General features: G+C 43.4%; 1 protein-coding gene across 1 annotated transcript in view; it reads left to right on the forward strand.

Annotated features, from left to right (window-relative positions):
- Positions 1-10,600, forward strand: part of epb41l4a (erythrocyte membrane protein band 4.1 like 4A) — a 36,777-nt gene extending 26,177 nt beyond the window's left edge. The window contains 6 exon segments of the mRNA XM_056291182.1: positions 4,672-4,755; positions 5,143-5,262; positions 5,487-5,534; positions 6,798-6,866; positions 8,591-8,677; positions 8,989-10,600. Coding sequence (XP_056147157.1) covers positions 4,672-4,755; positions 5,143-5,262; positions 5,487-5,534; positions 6,798-6,866; positions 8,591-8,677; positions 8,989-9,055 — 475 coding nt within the window. The 3' untranslated portion in view covers positions 9,056-10,600.
- Positions 10,601-20,399: the final 9,799 nt, after the last annotated feature.

A 20,399-nucleotide genomic window follows, 5' to 3' on the forward strand; every position in this document is an offset into this window, starting at 1 on the left:
TCTATAGTTTCAAGCTAGTTTATCAGGAATCAGGTACAATTTATTGTCGTTTCATTTCACGTACTTGCGTACGCTGAAGAAATGAAATTTCCTTTCCCCCAGCCCACAGCAGTGCAACACAAGCGACAAAAACACACATCCAAAACTTCCAAAAAACAACACCAAAAAAAAAACAAAAAAAAACAAAAACAGAGAGAACAACTCAAAAAACCCACAAAGTTAACAACACAGTCCACGCAGCGCAACACAATCCAAATATTCCACTGTCCAGAAACAAACGCCAGCCAGGATGACTGTCAGAACTGCCGCTCTGCGTGGGCTAGCAGTTAGCTTAGCCTGCCCCACTTCCACGTCCTGTCAGACCGCCCACGACGTTTCTTCTCCGGTGCAGCTCCGGGCAGGGCTGTGGTCTTTGGGCCCACGAGATGCAGCAGACCAAGCTCACTCAGCCGATCCGGCACCAGCTCTCCCAGCCATTAAACGAAATCAACAATCAAAGTAAAAACTTCACACAATGACACAAACTAAGATGCAGACATAGACATGGACAAAGACACCGCATAGCTGGCACTGGCTGAGGCCGCCGCAAACGTGAGTTTGCACCGCCATCTTCCCACGACGGGTAATCTACCATTACTTACTACAACTACTACTTTCGGCTGCCTCCATGAGGGGTCGTCACAGCAAATCATCCGTTTCCATCTCTTCCTGTCCTTTGCATCTTCCTCTGTCACACCAGCCACCTGCATGTCCTCCCTCACCACATCCATAAACCTCCTCTTTGGCCTTCCTCTTCTCCTCTTCCCTGGCAGCTCCATATTCAGCATCCTTCTCCCAGTATACCCAGCATCTCTCCTCCACACATGTCCAAACCATCTCAATCTTGTCTCTCTTGCTTTGTCTTCAAACCGTCCAACCTGAGCTGTCCCTCTAATATACTCGTTCCTAATCCTGTCCTTCTTCATCACTCCCAATGAAAATCTTATCATCTTCAACTCTGCCACCTCCAGCTCCACCTCCTGCCTGTAGTTAGTGCCACCATCTCCAAACCATATAACATAGCCAGTCTCACAACCATCTTGTAAACCTTCCCTTTAACTCTTGCTGGTACCCTTCTGTCACAAATCACCCCCGACACTCTCTGCCTGCACTCTCTTCTTCACCTCTCTACTGCACTCCCCATGCTTTGAACAGTTGACCCCAAGTATTTAAACTCATCCACCTTCGTCACCTCCACTCCTTGCATCCTCACCATTCCACTGTCCTCCCTCTCATTCATGCATATGTATTCCGTCTTGCTCCTACTGACTTTCATTCCTCTTCTCTCCAGTGCATACCTCCACCTCTCCAGGCTCTCCTCAACCAGCTCCTTGCTCTTGCCACAGATCATAATGTCATACATGAACATTATTGTCCCTGGAGACTCCTGCCTGATCTCATTCGTCAACCTGTCCATCACCATTGCAAACAAGAAAGTGCTCAGAACCGATTCTTGATGTAATTCCACCTCCACCTTGAAAACATTCGTCATTCCTACCGCACACCTCACCGCTGTCACACTGCCCTCATACATACCCTGCACCACTCTTATTTCTCTGCGACTCCCGTCTTCATCGTACAATACCACACCTCCTCTCTCGGCACCCTGTCGTATGCTTTCTCTAAATCCACAAAGACACAATGTAACTCCTTCTGGCCTCCTCTATACTTCTCCATCAACATTCTCAAAGCAAACATCACATCTGTGGTGCTCTTTCCTGGCATGAAACCATACTGCTGCTGCTGATCATCACCTCTCCTCTTAATCTAGCTTCTATTACTCTTTCCCAAATCTTCATGCTGTGGCTGATCAACTTTATACCTCTGTAGTTGCTACAGTTCTGCACATCACCCTTGTTCTTGAAAATCGGTACCAGTATGCTTCTTCTCCACTCCTTAGGCATCCTCTCACTTTCCAAGATTGTGTTAAACAATCTAGTTAAAAACCCCACTGCCATCTCTCCTAAACACCTCCATGCCTCCACAGGTATGTCATCAGGACCAACCACCTTTCTGCTCTTCATCCTCTTCATAGCTGCCCTCACTTCCTCCTTGCTAATCCACTGCACTTCCTGATTCGCTATCCCCACATCATCCAACCTTCTCCTTCTCTCATTTTCTTCATTCATCAGCCCCTCACAGTACTCCTTCCCCATTCTCAGCACACTCTCCTCGCTTTTCAGAACATTTCCATTTCTATCCTTCATCACCCTAACCTGCTGCACATCCTTCCCAGCTTGGTCCCTCTGTCTAGCCAATCGGTAAAAGTCCTTTTCTCCTTCCTTAGTGTCTAACCTCTCGTACAACTCACCATACGCCTTTTCCTTTGCCTTTGCCACCTCTCTCTTTGCTTTATGCTGCATCTCCTTGTACTGCTGTCTACTTTCTTCATCTCTCTGACTATCCCACTTCTTCTTTGCCAACCTCTTCTTCTGTATACTTAGCTGTACTTCCTCATTCCACCACCAAGTCGCCTTGTCTTCCTTCCTCTGTCCTTATGACACACCAAGTACCTTCCTAGCTGTCTCCCTCACTATTTCTGCAGTGGTTGTCCAGCCCTCCAGCAGCTCTTCACTACCACCTAGTGCCTGTCTTACCTCCTCCCTGAACTCCACACAACAGTCTTCCTTCTTCAACTTCCACCATTTGATCCTTGGCTCTGCCTTCACTCACTTCCTCTTCTTTGTCTCCAAAGTCAACCTACAGACCACCATGCTGCCTAGCTACGTTCTCCCTTGTCACCACCCTGCAGTCTCCAATCCCTTTCAGATCACACCTTCTACAAATACTTAAGCTATAGTCCACCTGTGTGCATGTTCCTCCACTCTTATACGTCACCCTGTGTTCCTCCCTCTTCTTGAAATATGTATTCACCACAGCCATTTCCATCCTTTTTCCACCTGTCCTTCCACATTTCTGTCCTTGACACCATACCTACCCATCACCTCCTCATCACCTCTGTTCCCTTCACCAACATGCCCATTGAAGTCTGCTCCAATCACCTCTCTCTCCTCCTTGGGTACCCTCTGCACCACTTCATCCAACTCATTCCAGAATTCTCCTTTCTCTTCCATCTCACACCCAACTTGCGGGGCATATGCGCTGATAACATTCATCAATACACCTTAGATTTCCAGCTTCATGCTCATCACTCTGTCTGACACTCTCTTCACCTCCAGCACACTCTTGACATACTCTTCCCCCAGAATTACCCCTACCCCATTTCTCCTTCCATCTGCACCATGGTAGAAGAGTTTGAACCCACCGCTGATGCTCCTGGCCTTACTCCCCTTCCACCTGGTCTCTTGCACACACAGTATACCTATCTACCTTCCTTCTCTCCGTCATATCAGCCAGCTCTCTCCCTTTACCAGTCATAGTGCCAACATTCAAAGTTCCGACTCTCACCTCCACAGTCCCACACTTCCTCCCCTCCTGCTGCCTCTGGACATGCCTTCCCCTTCTCCTTCTCCTTCTCCTTCTCCTTCTCCTTCTCCTTCTCCTTCTCCTTCACCCAACAGTAGCATAGTTTGCACTGGCACCCTGCTGGCCAACAGTACCGGTGGCGGTCATTGATAACCCGGGACTCGACTGATCTGGTATGGAAATCTGATTTATGATCCACATATTTGATTTGGTAAAGGTTTTATGCCGGATGCCCTTCCTGACACAACCCTCCCCATTTATCCGGGCTTGGGACCGCCACTAAGGATGCACTGGCTTGTGCATCCTCAGTGGCGGGGTTTACTAAAATTATTGTGTGGATTTCTGATATTACTATAAATATAATTTTCATACGTACAAATGATATATTTGCTGGTGGATATGGTTTACATTGGGCAGCACAGTGGCCCAGTGGTTAGCACTGTGGCTTCACAGTAAGAGGGTCGTAGGTTCGAAGCTCAGGCCCTCCCAGATTCTTTCTGTGTGGAGTTTGCATGTCTGCGTGGGTTTCCTCCCACCATCAAAAAGACATGCATGTTCGGGCGAAGACTCCTGTCTGTGCCCCTGAGCAAGGCAGTGGAAAGAAGCACTGGAGTTGGTCCCCGGGTGCTGCAGCTGCCCACTGCTGCTATACAACGGTATGGTTACATGCAGAGAACACATTTCATTGTAACCAACCAAAACAGCTGTACAATGACAAAAATAAAGTGGCTTTCTTGACATTCTTACTTCAGCCCCTCTCACACCCACATGGCCTCCAAGCAGAAAAACTGTTTTTTGTTTTTTTGAATATTTGTCTTTTTTTCCAAGTATCCACTAGTAGCTTATATTTTGATAACAATGATAATCTGAACGATACAGTGAAATACTTTCTGTGCTCTATCATACAATTGATGATAGTGCACAATCCAGGTTCGTGGCCACAAGAAAGTATTTATTATTAATGCCTTCCATTTTCTGAAATGAAGTGAGCATTTCATCAGTCTTTGGAAACCAAAACAGGCAAAAAATGTTCACTTGTATTTTTTAAAAAAACAAAAAAAAAACCAAAATGTTTTCATTTCCCCCGTTTCACCTTGAGTTTTTTAAAACCACAAAAAAAGTTTTTGCAGTCAAAATGTCTTACTTTTCCTTCATCTGTTTCCCTTTTTGTATTTGTTCTCTTTCTTCTGCTGGCGTGTCCTGCAGGTCTCGTTCTCGGGGCAACACGAGCAGCGGTAGTGAATCAGAGAACTCGTCTAGTGTCCGTGAACATCGCAAGAAGAAAGAGAGGTTCATCTACCTGTCTGTCTGTCTGTCTGTCTATCTATCTCTCTATCGCTGTCTGTCTGTCTGTCTGTCTATTGCTAAGTAGTATACTAAGGAGTAATCATAACCATATTAATTCTAATAGTACTAGTAGGTGTAATTATAATAATAATAATAGTACTAACAGTGTTGTAGCAGTGGTAGGGTAGTACCATAGTAGTAGTAGTAGAGTAGTAGTAGAGTCAGTAGCAAGTAGCAGTTGTGTAATGTTAGCAGTAACAGTAGTGATGAGAGTAATAGTAATAATACAAGATTAGTAGTAGTAAAGTTAAAAGTATTAATAACAGAAATAATATCCGTATTCATCAGCGCTTCTCTAAATATATGGCAAACCCGCTGGCTGTAATTCAGGTGTCAAGAGGACAATGATCTGGTTGACTCTGCCCCCCAGTGGGAGGCAGTCCAGCGGCGTCAGAGGGAGCGCGCTCAGAGGGACTCCAACGTTCGTCGTTCCCGCCATCGATCCAGATCGTAAGGATCAGAATTTAATTTCCTATGCTCCAGTTCACTGCTAGTGATACATTTTGGAATTAAACTTTATAAATGTAGCATAAATTTATGAGTCTCATGCTAATTTTACTGCATATCTATAGTATCTGCACATATGCATTGTATATTGAGGGAAAAAAATACACTTGAAAACTGCTGCAGGTTGGGTTGAGGGTGTAATAACTGTGTGTTTCGTCTCCCACCAGGAGAAGCCCAGATGTTCAAGCTAAAGAGCAGCTGTGGAAACACATTCAGTAAGTTGGCGTTAGCATAGCATCAGGTAGCAGGTGGCTTTACTATCTGTTTCGCTCACATTCATAATTTGCTCTTATACATGTGTATATGTACTTATGCTAACCGTGATGACAGTGTTATTGATACTAAGAGTATGTTGATCTGTACATCCATGTATATTCAGTTGTGGAAGAAGTATTCAGAACTTCTACTTCAGTAAAAGTAGCAATACCACAATGTGAAAATACTTTGTTACAAGTAAAAGTCCTGCATTCAAAATCGTACTTACGTAAGTAAAGGTACAAAAGTATTAGCATCAAAATATACTTAAAGTAGCAAAAGTAAAAGTACTCATTATTCAGAACGGCCCATTTCAGAGTCATGTATCATATTATTGGACTATAATTATTGATGCAATAATGTGTTCATCACATTAATGTTGCAGCTGGTAAATGTGGAGCTAATTTCAATTACTTTATATACTGCTGGGTAGCTCAGCCTATAAAAATACATCATTATTAGTTAATTTATAATTTGTATTAATAATCAAAAGTAACTAGTAACTAAAGCTGTCAAATGTAGTGGAGTAAAAAGTATAAAGTAGTATAAAATGGAAATACCCAAGTAAATTACAATTACATCAAAATCATACTTAAGTACCATACTTGAGTAAATGTACTTAGTTACATTCCACCACTGTATATATTTTGTGACTGCTAACTATATTTCAATGTGTTTGTCTGTATGTCCTATACTGATTCTACCTACTGTGCATGTTAATGACATCCGCGTGTGTGCATACATATGCTAATGCTGCCTAGCGTGTTGAAAATTCAAACAGGGTGTGTTTATGTCTAGGTGTGTATGTGCATGTTTAGAGCTGGTAATGGATTTCCTGTATTTTGCCAAAGTTTACTTTCTCTAAGTTTGTGTGGTAACTTATTCTTTTGTTGTATGTGTGTGGTGTGCGTCTGCGAATATATACTGTAGTTAATGCTGTGTTTACCCTTTGCAAATAATATAGCATTTTTCCACATAAGCACTTTTGAACAGAGTTATTGTATGTGGTGCTGTTTTGGTACTGTGGACCTCTGTAGTATGTCAGTATAAGTGTGTGCTGGACTTACTGTGTACTGAGATTGTCTGTGGAAGGCCTACAGTGTGTCTGTAGTCCTGACTGCACATGGTCACACACTTCACATTCAGGACAATGAAGTTATTTATTGATTGATTGATATATGAATTGTTTGTGTGTGTGTGTGTGTGTGTGTGCGTGGGTGTAGGACAGAGTTGGTGGACCCAGTTGGTCTGTCAGAGGAGCAGCTGAGAGAGATTCCTTATAAGAAAGTAGAGTAAGTATCATCTTATGCTTGATCTTGCAGTCACCGAAGCATTAGTAGCATATATTCATTCATTCATTCATCTTCAGCCGCTTCTCCGGGGTCGGGTCGCGGTGGCAGCAAAGACGTCTCTCTCCCCAGCAACACCCTCCAGCTCCTCCTGAGGGATCCCAAGGCGTTCCCAGGCCACATTTGACATGTAGTTCCTCCAGCGAGTTCTGGGTCTACCCCAGGGTGTCCTCCCAGTTGGACGTGCCCGGTAAACCTCCGAAGGAAGGCGCCAAGGAGGCATCCTAATCAGTTGCCCGAACCACCTTAGCTGGCACGTTTAGACACGAAGGAGCGGTGGCTCTACTCCGAGCTCCCTCCAGATGTCTGAGCTGCTCATCCTATCTCTAAGGCTGAGCCCAGACACCCTACGGAGGAAACTCATTTCAGCCGCTTGTATCCACGATCTCACCCATTCGGTCACTACCCAGAGCTCATGACCATAGCTGAGGGTTAGAACGAAGATTGACTGGTAAATTGAGAGCTTTACCTTCCAGCTCAGCTCCCTCTTCACCACAACGGTCCGGTACAACATCCACATTACTGCTGATGCTGCACCAATCCACCTGTCAATCTCCCGCTCCATCCTACCCTCACTTGTGAACAAGACCCGAGATACTTGAATTCCTTCACTTCAGACAACAACTCATCCCCAACCCGGAGGGAGCAAGCCAGCATTTTCCGGTAGAGAACCATGTTCTCAGACTTGGAGGTGCTGACTCTCATCCCGGCCATTTCACACTCAGCTGCAAACCACCCCAGTGCATGCTGGAGGTCGCGTTCTGATGAAGCCAACAAAACCACATCATCTGCGAAGAGCAGAAATGCAATTCTGAGGTGTCCAAAACGGACACACTCCTCACCTTGGCTGCACCTTGAGATTCTGTCCATCAATATCACAAACAGAATCAGAGACAAGGGACAACCTTGGCGGAGTTCGACACCTACCGAAAATGTGTTTGACTTTGTGCCGAGAATGCAGACACAGCTCTCACGAGCTGTGGCTTGTAGACTGGATGGCTTGTAGAAACTGCCCCGGTACCCCATACTCCTGCAGTACCCCCCACAGAGTGCCCTGGGGTACATGGTTGTAAGCCTTCTCCAAGTCCACAAAACACATGTAGACTGGCTGGTCAAACTTCCATGCCCCTCTCAGCACTTCCGCAAGGGTAAAGAGTTGGTCCGTTGTTCCACGGCCAGGACAGAATCCGCATTGTTCGACAATCGGTGGCAGCCTCCTTTCCAGCACCCTAGAGTAGACTTTCCCAGGGAGGCTGAGCTGTGTGATGCCCCAATAATGGGAGCACACCCTCCGGTCCATACACACCATACACATATAGTGGAAAATCTAACATGGCACAGATTGTACTTCACATGGTACATTTAGCACTGGCAAAATACAAGCGCACACACACAAAGTACTTAACACGGTGGGTCAGAAACTTTAGCATATGCATAAGTAGATAGCATTAAAAACAAATACCAACAGTAAGCTAATGTAGTGTTAGCACTGGAGTAGGTACTATCGGCTCTGCCATCATAGAAATTAATCTTTCTAAACAAACAGTTAGCGGTGGAGAAACAAACAATGTTGAAGATTTCTGTCACCATGGTGTGACATCATCCTCCTGTTTATATGAGCTACCTCCACCGACTCCACCCAACCCCTGCCCTTTTCTCACCAAAAGAACCCAGGGAGATCCAGTCAAGCTGCGTCACGCCCACTCACCGCGGGGCTCCCGGCAGCACCGGAGATCCCCTCCCTCCGAGGCCAAGTAAGAGTTGACCAGTTGATTAAACAATTAACTAATCAATCTGTAAAACATCAGGTAACATTGATAATAACCATGAATATGTAACTAAACAACTTAACATGTTATTTACTGACCGTGTTGAATATTAACAGAGTGAACATAGTTAATGAATCATTAACTTTGTTAATTGTTCAGCTACCTGTGTAATGGTTACATGTACCTGTGTAGCAATAAACTGCTCTGTTGAAACAAACTACTCTATTAATGAAGCAATACAGTTAAAGTGAAATGAATAATATCAGTAAACTAGATCCATCCTTTTCTCTTCTCAGTACAAAGACAGACTTGGTGCCTCCTCTACCAGTTACCAGGACAACCGACACTGTGTCACAGGTATAGACAGACAGGCAGGCAGATAAACAGACAGACAGACAGGTGGACAGGCAGGCAGGCAGGCAATCAGGCAGATAGAGAGATAGATAGATAGATAGACAGACAGGCAGGCAGGCAGGCAGGCAGGCAGACAGACAGACAGACAGGCAGGCAGACAGGCAGATAGAGAGATAGACAGACAGACAGACAGGCAGGCAGACAGGCAGGCAGGCAGGCCGGCAGACAGACAGACAGACAGACAGACAGACAGACAGACAGACAGGCAGGCAGGCAGGCAGGCAGGCAATCAGGCAGATAGAGAGATAGACAGACAGACAGACAGACAGACAGACAGGCAGGCAGGCAGACAGGCAGGCAATCAGGCAGATAGACAGACAGAAGGTCTGAGTGAGACAGGTCGAACTTGTTCTGCTCTACCATTATACAACCTACTCACTTCCACTTCTGTCATCTGTCTCCTGCTGATGTCCACTGTCAGCCTGTGGGAGGTGGCAGCATGCTGCAGTGTGAGCTGGTTGATGGTTTCCTACTGTCAGCCTGTGGGAGGTGGCAGCATGCTGCAGTGAGCTGGTTGATGGTTTCTTACTGTCAGCCTGTGGGAGGTGGCAGCATGCTGCAGTGAGCTGGTTGATGGTTTCTTACTGTCAGCCTGTGGGAGGTGGCAGCATGCTGCAGTGAGCTGGTTGATGGTTTCTTACTGTCAGCCTGTGGGAGGTGGCAGCATGCTGCAGTGTGCTGGTTGATGGTTTCTTACTGTCAGCCTGTGGGAGGTGGCAGCATGCTGCAGTGTGAGCTGGTTGATGGTTTCTTACTGTCAGCCTGTGGGAGGTGGCAGCATGCTGCAGTGTGCTGGTTGATGGTTTCTTACTGTCAGCCTGTGGGAGGTGGCAGCCTGCTGCAGTGAGCTGGTTGATGGTTTCTTACTTATTTTGTTCTGCGTGATCGTTCCAAAATGTTCATCAAGACTTCAGTACATTACTTCAGCAGTGGTCGCGTGCTAATACAGTTCGATTACTATATTTTTGAAGTACAATTCCTTATGTGTATTTGTTGACGACTTAAAGGTGGGAGATTGGTATGTTTTGTACTGCTGCTGTATTTATACTGTACATTTACTCCATTGTCATGAAGTACTAGTAGACAGAAACACTGTAGAAGCACTTCTTGGGAAACTCCCCAGTGTATTAATGGAAAAAAAAACAACAACATGTAAATATGGTAACTTTCCAAAACGAGCAACAACTGCTAATGCAGTATTGTGTATTTTGCAATACTAATAGTATTTATCATGTACTTTTACATTTTCTTAGTGCTCAACTGTTTTAAGCCCTCTTGAGTTATTGTTCCATGCTAAGGAAGAATACATAGTAACAAATTGTCTTGAAATACTAGCAGGATATACTTTTCTACTAGTTGTACCTACAATCAATACACAGCATTTGAAAACACTTGAAGTACTTTGTGTATTAGATGGACACTGGAATTGACTAGAACTTTGACTGGAATATTTCAAAATACATGATGCACAGACTACAGCATTTCTCATTAGAAAAATAAAAAGAGTTTTATTTTATTTGAATTGCTTTGCCTCTGATGTCGTATTTTCAACTGGCAAGTGTGCAAAATAACAGATGTTTATACTACCACCACTACTACCACTACTACAACGACGACGACGACTACTACTACTACTACCACTACTACAACGACGACGACGACTACTACTACTACTGTTACTACTGTTACGACTGCTACGACGACTACTACTTTCAGCTGCTCCTGTTAGGGGGCGCCACAGCGGGTCACCCATTTCCATCTCTTCCTGTCCTCTGCATCTTCCTCTGTCACACCAGCCACCTGCATGTCCTCCCTCACCACATCCATAAACCTCCTCTTTGGCCTTCCTCTTCTCCTCTTCCCTGGCAGCTCCATATTCAGCATCCTTCTCCCAATATACCCAGCATCTCTCCTCCACACATGTCCAAACCATCTCCATCTTGTCTCTCTTGCTTTGTCTCCAAACCGTCCAACCTGAGCTGTCCCTCTAATATACTCCTTCCTAATCCTGTCCTTCTTCATCACTCCCAGTGAAAATCTTATCATCTTCATCTCTGCCACCTCCAGCTCCTCCTCCTGTCTTTTCATCAGTGCCACTGTCTCCAAACCATACAACATAGCTGGTCTCACTACCATCTTGTAAACCTTCCCTTTAACTCTTGCTGGCACCCTTCTGTCACACATCACTCCTGACACTCTTCTCCACCCACTCCACCCTGCCTGCACTCTCTTCTTCACCTCTCTTCTGCACTCCCTGTTACTTTGGACAGTTGACCCCAAGTATCTGAACTCATACCCCTTCGTCACCTCCACTCCTTGCATCCTCACCATTCCACTGTCCTCCCTCTCATTCACGCATAGGTATTCCGTCTTGCTCCTACTGACTTTCATTCCTCTTCTCTCCAGTGCATACCTCCACCTCTCCAGGCTCTCCTCCACCTGCACCCTACTCTCCCTACAGATCACAATGTCATCCGCAAACATCATCGTCCACAGAGACTCCTGCCTGATATCGTCCGTCAACCTGTCCATCACCATTGCAAACAAGACAGGGTTAACTTTGTGATTGTTGCTATCGGTTCATCATGGTAGACAACATTTTGAGTGTTCGTCATTGAAGTCAAGAAGCATCGTTGGATGTTAGCTGGTCAGTCAGAGACTACAGGTAGCAGTTGTCCTTGCAATATTAAGTGCAGTGGTATGTATCATTGGGGTCCCTTGTTGCTTGGTGGGAGCAGTTTCTCATCTTGTTTAACATAAATTGGATCATTGAAACAAAGTTTGCCGTAAGTTTCATATCAGCGTTTTACCATCGTTTGTTTGCATGATTGACATTATTCATCATATCAAAACAAACTATCATGCAATTAAATATTGGGTGACATACCAAATGTTTTATGGTTAGCTGGATGCTAGCAACTTATTGTTGCATTAAAATTCTACTTTAATAAAAATCACCTGAGCTAGCTTTTACCTTGATGTTAGTTATGTACTACCATGGTTAGCAGTGTTACCAAGTATTGAAATCAAGAAAACAAAATGATTGCTGACTCAGTACTTCGATAGCTAACTTTTACTGCTGCTACTACCACTACCAATACTATTCTTGCTACTGCTAAAATTACTACTGCTACTTTGACTACTACTAGTAGTTATTCATACTACCACTTCAACTGCCAATAGTATGATTGTTAACCCTACTAGTATTACTATTATAATTCTAGTCAATATGATTAGTAGTACTTACTTAGTAGTATAGATACTTAGTACAAATACTTAGTAACATTTGTAAGAGTTCATGTATCACATTTTTTTAGATTGTGTTTAATATTTGAAAGTTTAATGAAATAGTATTACTATAATAATGATGATAACAGTAGCAACAACAACAACAACAGCAATAGTATAACAACAGTAATAGTAATAATATTAATTTATTTCCTTCAGAGGCCCAGGGGTCAAAGGTCAAAGCTAATTTCCTCCTCCAGTTCCAGTAGTTGTTAACGGCATTTTTGTGGGAGAGGGTGGAATTGACAAGGACACCTTCATGATGATCACCACGCCAATGATGATGAGGAACGTCACTGTCACTACGGCAACAAGCTTCTTCCTACCCCTCAGGAAAGAATTAACCTGGACAGGAGAGGGGAGAAGAGTTAATGTTATAAATATCTAATAATAAATATTTAAAGCTCTGGTCTTTTGCCATTTTGGCATTATATTATCATTATAACATAATATATGATATATTATTGTTTTGTATAGTATTGTTTTATATTATATTGTATTATAATGTACTATATTATGTTATATTGTGTCATAATATATAGGAGAACTGAACTGAGCAACGAAGTGGAAGTTGTAATGTTTCAAAATACGTCTATAAATTCAGGAATTAGGAACAATTGTCATTTCTCTCATGTACTTGCGTACACAAAAGAAACGAAATTCCGTATTAAATTAACGAATTAATTTAACTTATTTAATTATAAGTATTTAAAGTAATTAACAAATGTAAGTAATTAACTCAATTATAATTATCACTTTACTTTGTTTGATTAATTAATTTAATGAGATAATTTATATTAATACATAAATTAGCCTTAAAGTCAGGACCACCCAAGGCCCAGAGTAAGTCTTTTGCCAAGGAGGTCAAAATCATGTTCGAGACCGCAGCGTACTGAGTCTGAATCAAGTCCAGGACGTTAAGGTGGTGAGTCCAACGCAAGACCAATGGGACCAAATCTTGTGTAAAGACTGACGCCAGAATAGTACAAATCCAAGTAAAGAGAATGACTGTAACTGTTACAAGTCGTTCCCACCTGAGTAAAAGGTCAGAGTTCACTACTGTTATATTTATTTAGGCTCTTGTTTAACTTCTCCTGCAAGGGAGAAGGTTCCAGTATTCCAGTGTTCCAGTATTCCAGTATTCCAGTGTTCCAGTGTTCCAGTATTCCAGTGTTCCAGTATTCCAGTATTCCAGTGTTCCAGTATTCCAGTGTTCCAGTATTCCAGTATTCCAGTATTCCAGGGCTTCAGAGACATGTAGGTTAATAACACAGGAGAGAGATTAGACTGGACTACTTCACTGATCTCCCGAGCCGGAGACTTACAGTCATTTCAGAAATTAGAAATAAAATAAAGTCAAGTTTTGTACTTGGATGGTCTCGAAAATGATCGTGATCGTCACTCGTCATCAAGTCCGAGTCTGTATTTTCTGTTGTTCCAAGTCTGAGACGAGACCGGAACCTTCAAATTGTGAGCTCGAGACCGAGTTCACATCGGAAACTTTCTATGAATGCAAAAAAAGAAAAAAGGAAAAAGAAAACTAATATATGTAAAATGGCACAAGACAGATATTCTCACCCGGTCTCTCCTGTCATTTTTGCAAAGCTTTGCCTGTCGGGAGGTGTCAGTCATCAGTCCCTTCCCCTCGGTGGCTGAACGGGTGGTTGTCTTTTTACCCTGAGACTGGTGAAGAGATGAAGATAAAGGGAGAGAGAGAGAGAGAGAGAGAGAGAGGGAGAGAGAGAGAGAGAGAGATGATGGTTATGGTGTATGGTCTCGGTATAGGCTATTTCTTATTTTGATGTGTTATCTATTTTAAGATGAATCTGATGATGAGATCATCTGTACTAGAAGCACCCCGCTACAATGTAGCGGTTTGGTTCTCCACCCGTCTAAATCTCCCTCCTCTTCATCCTGCCAGCTAACCGCCTCCCCCCTGCCCCTAAACCCCCCCCCACTCCAACTCCCTCCCCCCAAATGCTCAGATTCATCTGAAATGCTGAGAAAAGTGGTTTTTAGCCATTTTTAGAAAATGCATATTTTGCATAATTATGCATAATTATTTAAAATTTCTGCTATTTTTCTGGTCCTCTCTGGAACAATACCTACCACCACCAAAAAAAATGAGGATCATAAGTGCATTTTTGCAAAAATGCATATTTTGCATAATGCCAAAACATTTCTAAGTCCCAGAAAATTTTCTTTATATAGGTGAAAAAATCAAAGACGCTAAGAATCATCTGACATGCCGATAAAAGTGGTTTTTAGCCATTTTTAGAAAAATGCATATTTATGCATAATTTTAATTTAATGTTCTGCTATTTTTTATAGGTGCCCCTGATCATCCCCAATAACCTCCAAAAAGAATCAAGGCCCCAAGTGCTTTAGTTTTGCCGTTTATAGACTCACACAGACACACACCAGACACACATTGTGACAATACAGGAGTAGATTATGATTTTATTGCTAATGTAGTGTAACGACCACGGAGGACTAGACTCGCTAGCCAGTTGGCTAACGGGCCAGACTCTCTAGTTGACTGGTTAGCGTAGTCGCCCGTAGTGCGGGAGACCTTGGGTTCGCGTCCCGGCTGCGGCGGTGCCCGGCTGCCCCCTGAACTGGCTACATGGGTGTCAGAAGTGGGATGGTGAGACCATGAGCCCATCGGAGGCGCGTGCGCCCAGAGGCGCGAGGGAGCTGATATGGACACGTTTCCCAAAGGAGGGAGGACTAGACTTGCTAGCTGGCTGGCTAACGAGTTGGACCCTTTAGTTCAGTGGTTCTCAACCTTTTTGGGGTCCTGGACCCCCTGCGTATTTTTGATCTACCCTGAGGACCCCTCCACCTGATCTTGGGGGAGGGGGGTTGCAATTTGATAGAAACAGTAGAAACTGCATTTTAAATTGCATTATAGCATTTATTCACTCTTTGGGGCCAAAATAAGAGCTTTCAGTTGTAACTTAGATATAGTTAACAAAACAGAATTCTTATGCAGTAACTTTCAGATATATGTAACAAAACATAATATGTATTCAGTAACTTTCAGATATACACTACCGTTCAAAAGTTTGGGATCACCCAAACAATTTCGTGTTTTCCATGAAAAGTCACACTTATTCACCACCATATGTTGTGAAATGAATAGAAAATAGAGTCAAGACATTGACAAGGTTAGAAATAATGATTTGTATTTGAAATAAGATTTTTTTTACATCAAACTTTGCTTTCGTCAAAGAATCCTCCATTTGCAGCAATTACAGCATTGCAGACCTTTGGCATTCTAGCTGTTAATTTGTTGAGGTAATCTGGAGAAATTGCACCCCACGCTTCCAGAAGCAGCTCCCACAAATTGGATTGGTTGGATGGGCACTTCTTTGAGCAGATTGAGTTTCTGGAGCATCACATTTGTGGGGTCAATTAAACGCTCAAAATGGCCAGAAAAAGAGAACTTTCATCTGAAACTCGACAGTCTATTCTTGTTCTTAGAAATGAAGGCTATTCCATGCGAGAAATTGCTAAGAAATTGAAGATTTCCTACACCGGTGTGTACTACTCCCTTCAGAGGACAGCACAAACAGGCTCTAACAGGTACTATTTAATGAAGATGCCAGTTGGGGACCTGTGAGGCGTCTGTTTCTCAAACTAGAGACTCTAATGTACTTATCTTCTTGCTCAGTTGTGCAACGCGGCCTCCCACTTCTTTTTCTACTCTGGTTAGAGCCTGTTTGTGCTGTCCTCTGAAGGGAGTAGTACACACCGGTGTAGGAAATCTTCAATTTCTTAGCAATTTCTCGCATGGAATAGCCTTCATTTCTAAGAACAAGAATAGACTGTCGAGTTTCAGATGAAAGTTCTCTTTTTCTGGCCATTTTGAGCGTTTAATTGACCCCACAAATGTGATGCTCCAGAAACTCAATCTGCTCAAAGAAGTGCCCATCCAACCAATCCAACTTGTGGGAGCTGCTTCTGGAAGCGTGGGGTGCAATTTCTCCAGATTACCTCAACAAATTAACAGCTAGAATGCCAAAGGTCTGCAATGCTGTAATTGCTGCAAATGGAGGATTCTTTGACGAAAGCAAAGTTTGATGTAAAAAAAATCTTATTTCAAATACAAATCATTATTTCTAACCTTGTCAATGTCTTGACTCTATTTTCTATTCATTTCACAACATATGGTGGTGAATAAGTGTGACTTTTCATGGAAAACACAAAATTGTTTGGGTGATCCCAAACTTTTGAACGGTAGTGTATGTAACAAAACAGAATATGTATTCAGTAACTTTCAGATATATGTAACAAAACAGAATATGTAATCAGTAACTTTCAGATATATGTAACAAAACAGAATATGTATTCAGTAACTTTCAGATATATGTAACAAAACAGAATATGTATTCAGTAACTTGCAGATATGTGTAACAAAACAGAATATGTATTCAGTAACTTTCAGATATATGTAACAACAGAATTCTTATGCAGTAACTTTTAACAATGCAAACGGGAGCGAGATCTCTTATTAAAATACAATAAATTACACTTGTGAAACAGATGTAATTAGAGAAAAAAGTCCTGTTACCCTTTATAGTTTAGGTAGATAAAGGTCTGTCACATTTGAGTAAAATAATCCCATTTCTATAAATGTTATAGGATCTTTTTTTAAAGATATTTTATTTTCACGGACCCCTTGCAATTACACCACGGACCACTAGGGGTCCGCGGACCCCCGGTTGAGAAACACTGGTTTAGTTGACTGGTTATCACAGTCACCTGTCGTGCGGGCGACCCGGGTTCGCGTCCCGGCTGCGCCCTGAATCCACCACAGTATATTGTTACTTTTAGTGGGGTATCTGAAAGGTAGCGGAAAACTAGTACCTGCACATGGTTGGTGCCACATTTTTCTTTTTCTTATTATCTTCACCATTACACGTTGTACTTTCTGTTGTTGCAGCATGTTAGACACACCGACTTAATTTATGCTTCAAATTCAGCGATACCCACCTTTTTCTGCCCCACCTGGTTGCTATGGTGGAGCTCTGAAATGCTGCGCTGCATACTTTTCCCAGGAAAGTCTTCCCAGACAGAAAGCGTTAAGACAGGCAGCTACAAAGCGTTCGGGATGTAAATGTTTGTGGTCAAGTACCGTCTCAAATACCCGAGAGACAGCAAATACCAAAAAGTGCATTTTGTGGTGACCCACATCTATATATCGAGAGACATTCACCTAAGAGGACGGTGTACCTTTAAGGGAAGAGGCGAGGGGTCAAATAATGCACTTCCGCTTCCGGTTCACAGTCAGTTCAGTGTCGTTGTCGAATGTATGACATGCTAAGTTGGAGCTAGTAAACTACCTCGACTACGTCTACTCTCACGTCTCCTGTCTCGTTGTTTTCTAACTCCACAATTTGCTTATATTTACATCTCCAGGGGTTGTAGGTGTGGGTTCCATAGAATCTGTCATTTTTTTCTCTCCCCAACTGATTCCTGTCAATTACCCCACTCTTCCGAGCCGTCCCGTTCTCTGCTCCACCCCCTCTGCTGATCCGGGGAGGGCTGCAGACTACCACATGCCTCCTCCCATACATGTGGAGTCACCAGCCGCTTCTTTTCACCTGACAGTGAGGAGTTTCACCAGGGGGACGTAGCGCGTGGGAGGATCACGCTATTCCCCCCCCCCCCCAGTTCCCCCTCCCCCCCGAACAGGTGCTTCGACCGACCAGAGGAGGCGCTCGTGCAGCGATCAGGACACATACCCACAGCAGCTGTGCAGGTGCACAAAAATGTAGTGGAAACAAGTACAGTGGCAGGACAGCAGGGATACTAGAAAATGTTCAATACTAATGCAATTAGCTATTAGCAATTAGCAAAATTTAGCTATTAGCAAAATTTAGCTATTAGCAATTAGCTAAATTTAGCAGTTAGCAAAATTTAGCAATTAGCTATTAGCAAAATTTAGTAATTTGCTGTTAGCAATTAGCTATTAGCAGTTAGCAAAATTTAGCAATTAGCTAAATTTAGCTATTTTAATTGTGAAGTGCTTTGAGTGCTTTGAATGCAACTTGACGCAGCTAACTGTGTCTGTAGGGACGCCCGACCAAGCCAAAGGCAACACGAATATTTGAACTGGCGATCCCCGTATTGGTAGGCAATGGAATAGACCGCTCTGCTACCCAGACACCCCTAAAATCCATAATCACCGGTGCCGTGTGTGTGTGTGGGGGGGGGGGGCGGGTTGGTTGATTCCAGGGGCCTCGCACTAACAGGGGCCCTCAAAAAAAATACCAGATCAGAGGGTTGATAAACTTTGTACATGCCAGTGTGCTATCTAAACCCAGTGTCCCTGTTTATAGTAACCAGTATTTTATGTTATCAGTTTAAACAAAACATCACTATATATATATATATATATATATATATATATGTATGTATATATATATCAAATCATGGCTGCAAAAATGCAAACAGCTAAACTACAATGCAAAGTAACGGCAGAATGTGTGTTTAGATGCCACAACTGAACAACTCAACTATAGATTTTAATAACTGCCCCCTTCACTGAGTCACCGTACGACTACAGGCCACCGTCACGGTCGGTGGTCCGTCTCAGTTGTCAGTGTTGTTGTTGATGATGACTACACTGAAATGTGAGGCAAAATGACTCACACTGAACAGAATTAGACTGGAGCAGCTAGATGTTGGAGAGAGAGAGGCGAAAATAAAGAGGGAGAGTGACAGAAAGAGAACGACCGTGAAAGAGAGAGAAAGACAAACAGTCAGAGAGAGAGAGAGAGAGAGAGAGAGAGAGAGAGAGAGAGAGAAAGAAAAGAAGCATAAACTCAAAAAAATGACAGACTCACCATGGCGACTGGAGCAAAGACAAAGAAAAGTGAAATTATTATTTCCTTCTGCCGGTGAAGAGGGAGCAAAGTCCAGAGAGAGAGAGAGCGAGAGCGAGAGAGAGAGAGAGAGAGAGAGAGAGAGAGAGAGAGAGAGAGAGAGAGAGAGAGTGAGAGAGAGAGTGAGAGAGAGAGAGAGAGAGAGAGAGAGAGAGAGAGAGAGAGAGAGAGAGAGTGAGAGAGAGAGTGAGAGAGAGAGTGAGAGAGAGAGAGAGAGTGAGAGAGAGAGAGAGAGAGAGAGAGAGAGAGAGAGAGAGAGAGAGAGAGAGAGTCTTACATCTAGAGGTAATGTCATCACCTTGTTTTGGCAATAAAGAATAAGAAAATGACTGGAGAGGGCAGAAGGGACAGGGTCAGGAGGACAGAAGTGAAGAGAATTGAAGAAAGGAGAAGACAGGAGAGGGAAGTAGTCAAGTCGATTCAAGTCAAGTCCGTTTTATTTGTATCGCTCAGTATCACAAATTACAGATTTGCCCCAGTGGGCTTTACAGCAACACAACATCCTGTCCGTAGACCCTCCCAGGAACAACTCCCTAAAAGCCCTTTAACAGGGAGAAAAATACGAAAAGACACCTCAGGGAGAGCAACAGGGGAGCGTCTCTCTCCCAAGATTAACAGACATGCAATAAATGTTGTGGGTACACAATTTACACAAAGCAACATAGAAAGAGGATGACAACATTATAACAGAATTATAAGATATATGAAAAACATGGTGCGGTGGTGAGGAGGAGGCCAGTCGGTGTCCAGAGGTCACCAGAACAGGGCCCAATAGGAAAAGGCCCTGCTGCCACCAGCTGACTTCTTTTTAACGTTGGTACACACAGGAGCCCTGTGTTTTGAGAGTGGAGACACTGAGGTGGCATGTAAGGTTTAAGGAGATCAGACAGGTAAGATGGGGCCAGCCCATTTAGGGTTTTATAAGTCAGCAGAAGCACCTTGAAGTCTGATCTAGCATGGATAGGAAGCCACTGAAGGGAGGCAAGAACTGGTGTAATATGGTCAAATGTCCTAGATTTAGTCAGGATTCTAGCAGCAGCATTCTGGACCATCTGAAGACTTTTAGTACTAGAACGTGGCAGACCTGAAAACAACATTACAGTAATCAAGTC

Source organism: Lampris incognitus, chromosome 12 (assembly GCF_029633865.1).
Source record: "Lampris incognitus isolate fLamInc1 chromosome 12, fLamInc1.hap2, whole genome shotgun sequence".
NCBI classification, from domain to species: Eukaryota; Metazoa; Chordata; class Actinopteri; order Lampriformes; family Lampridae; genus Lampris; species Lampris incognitus.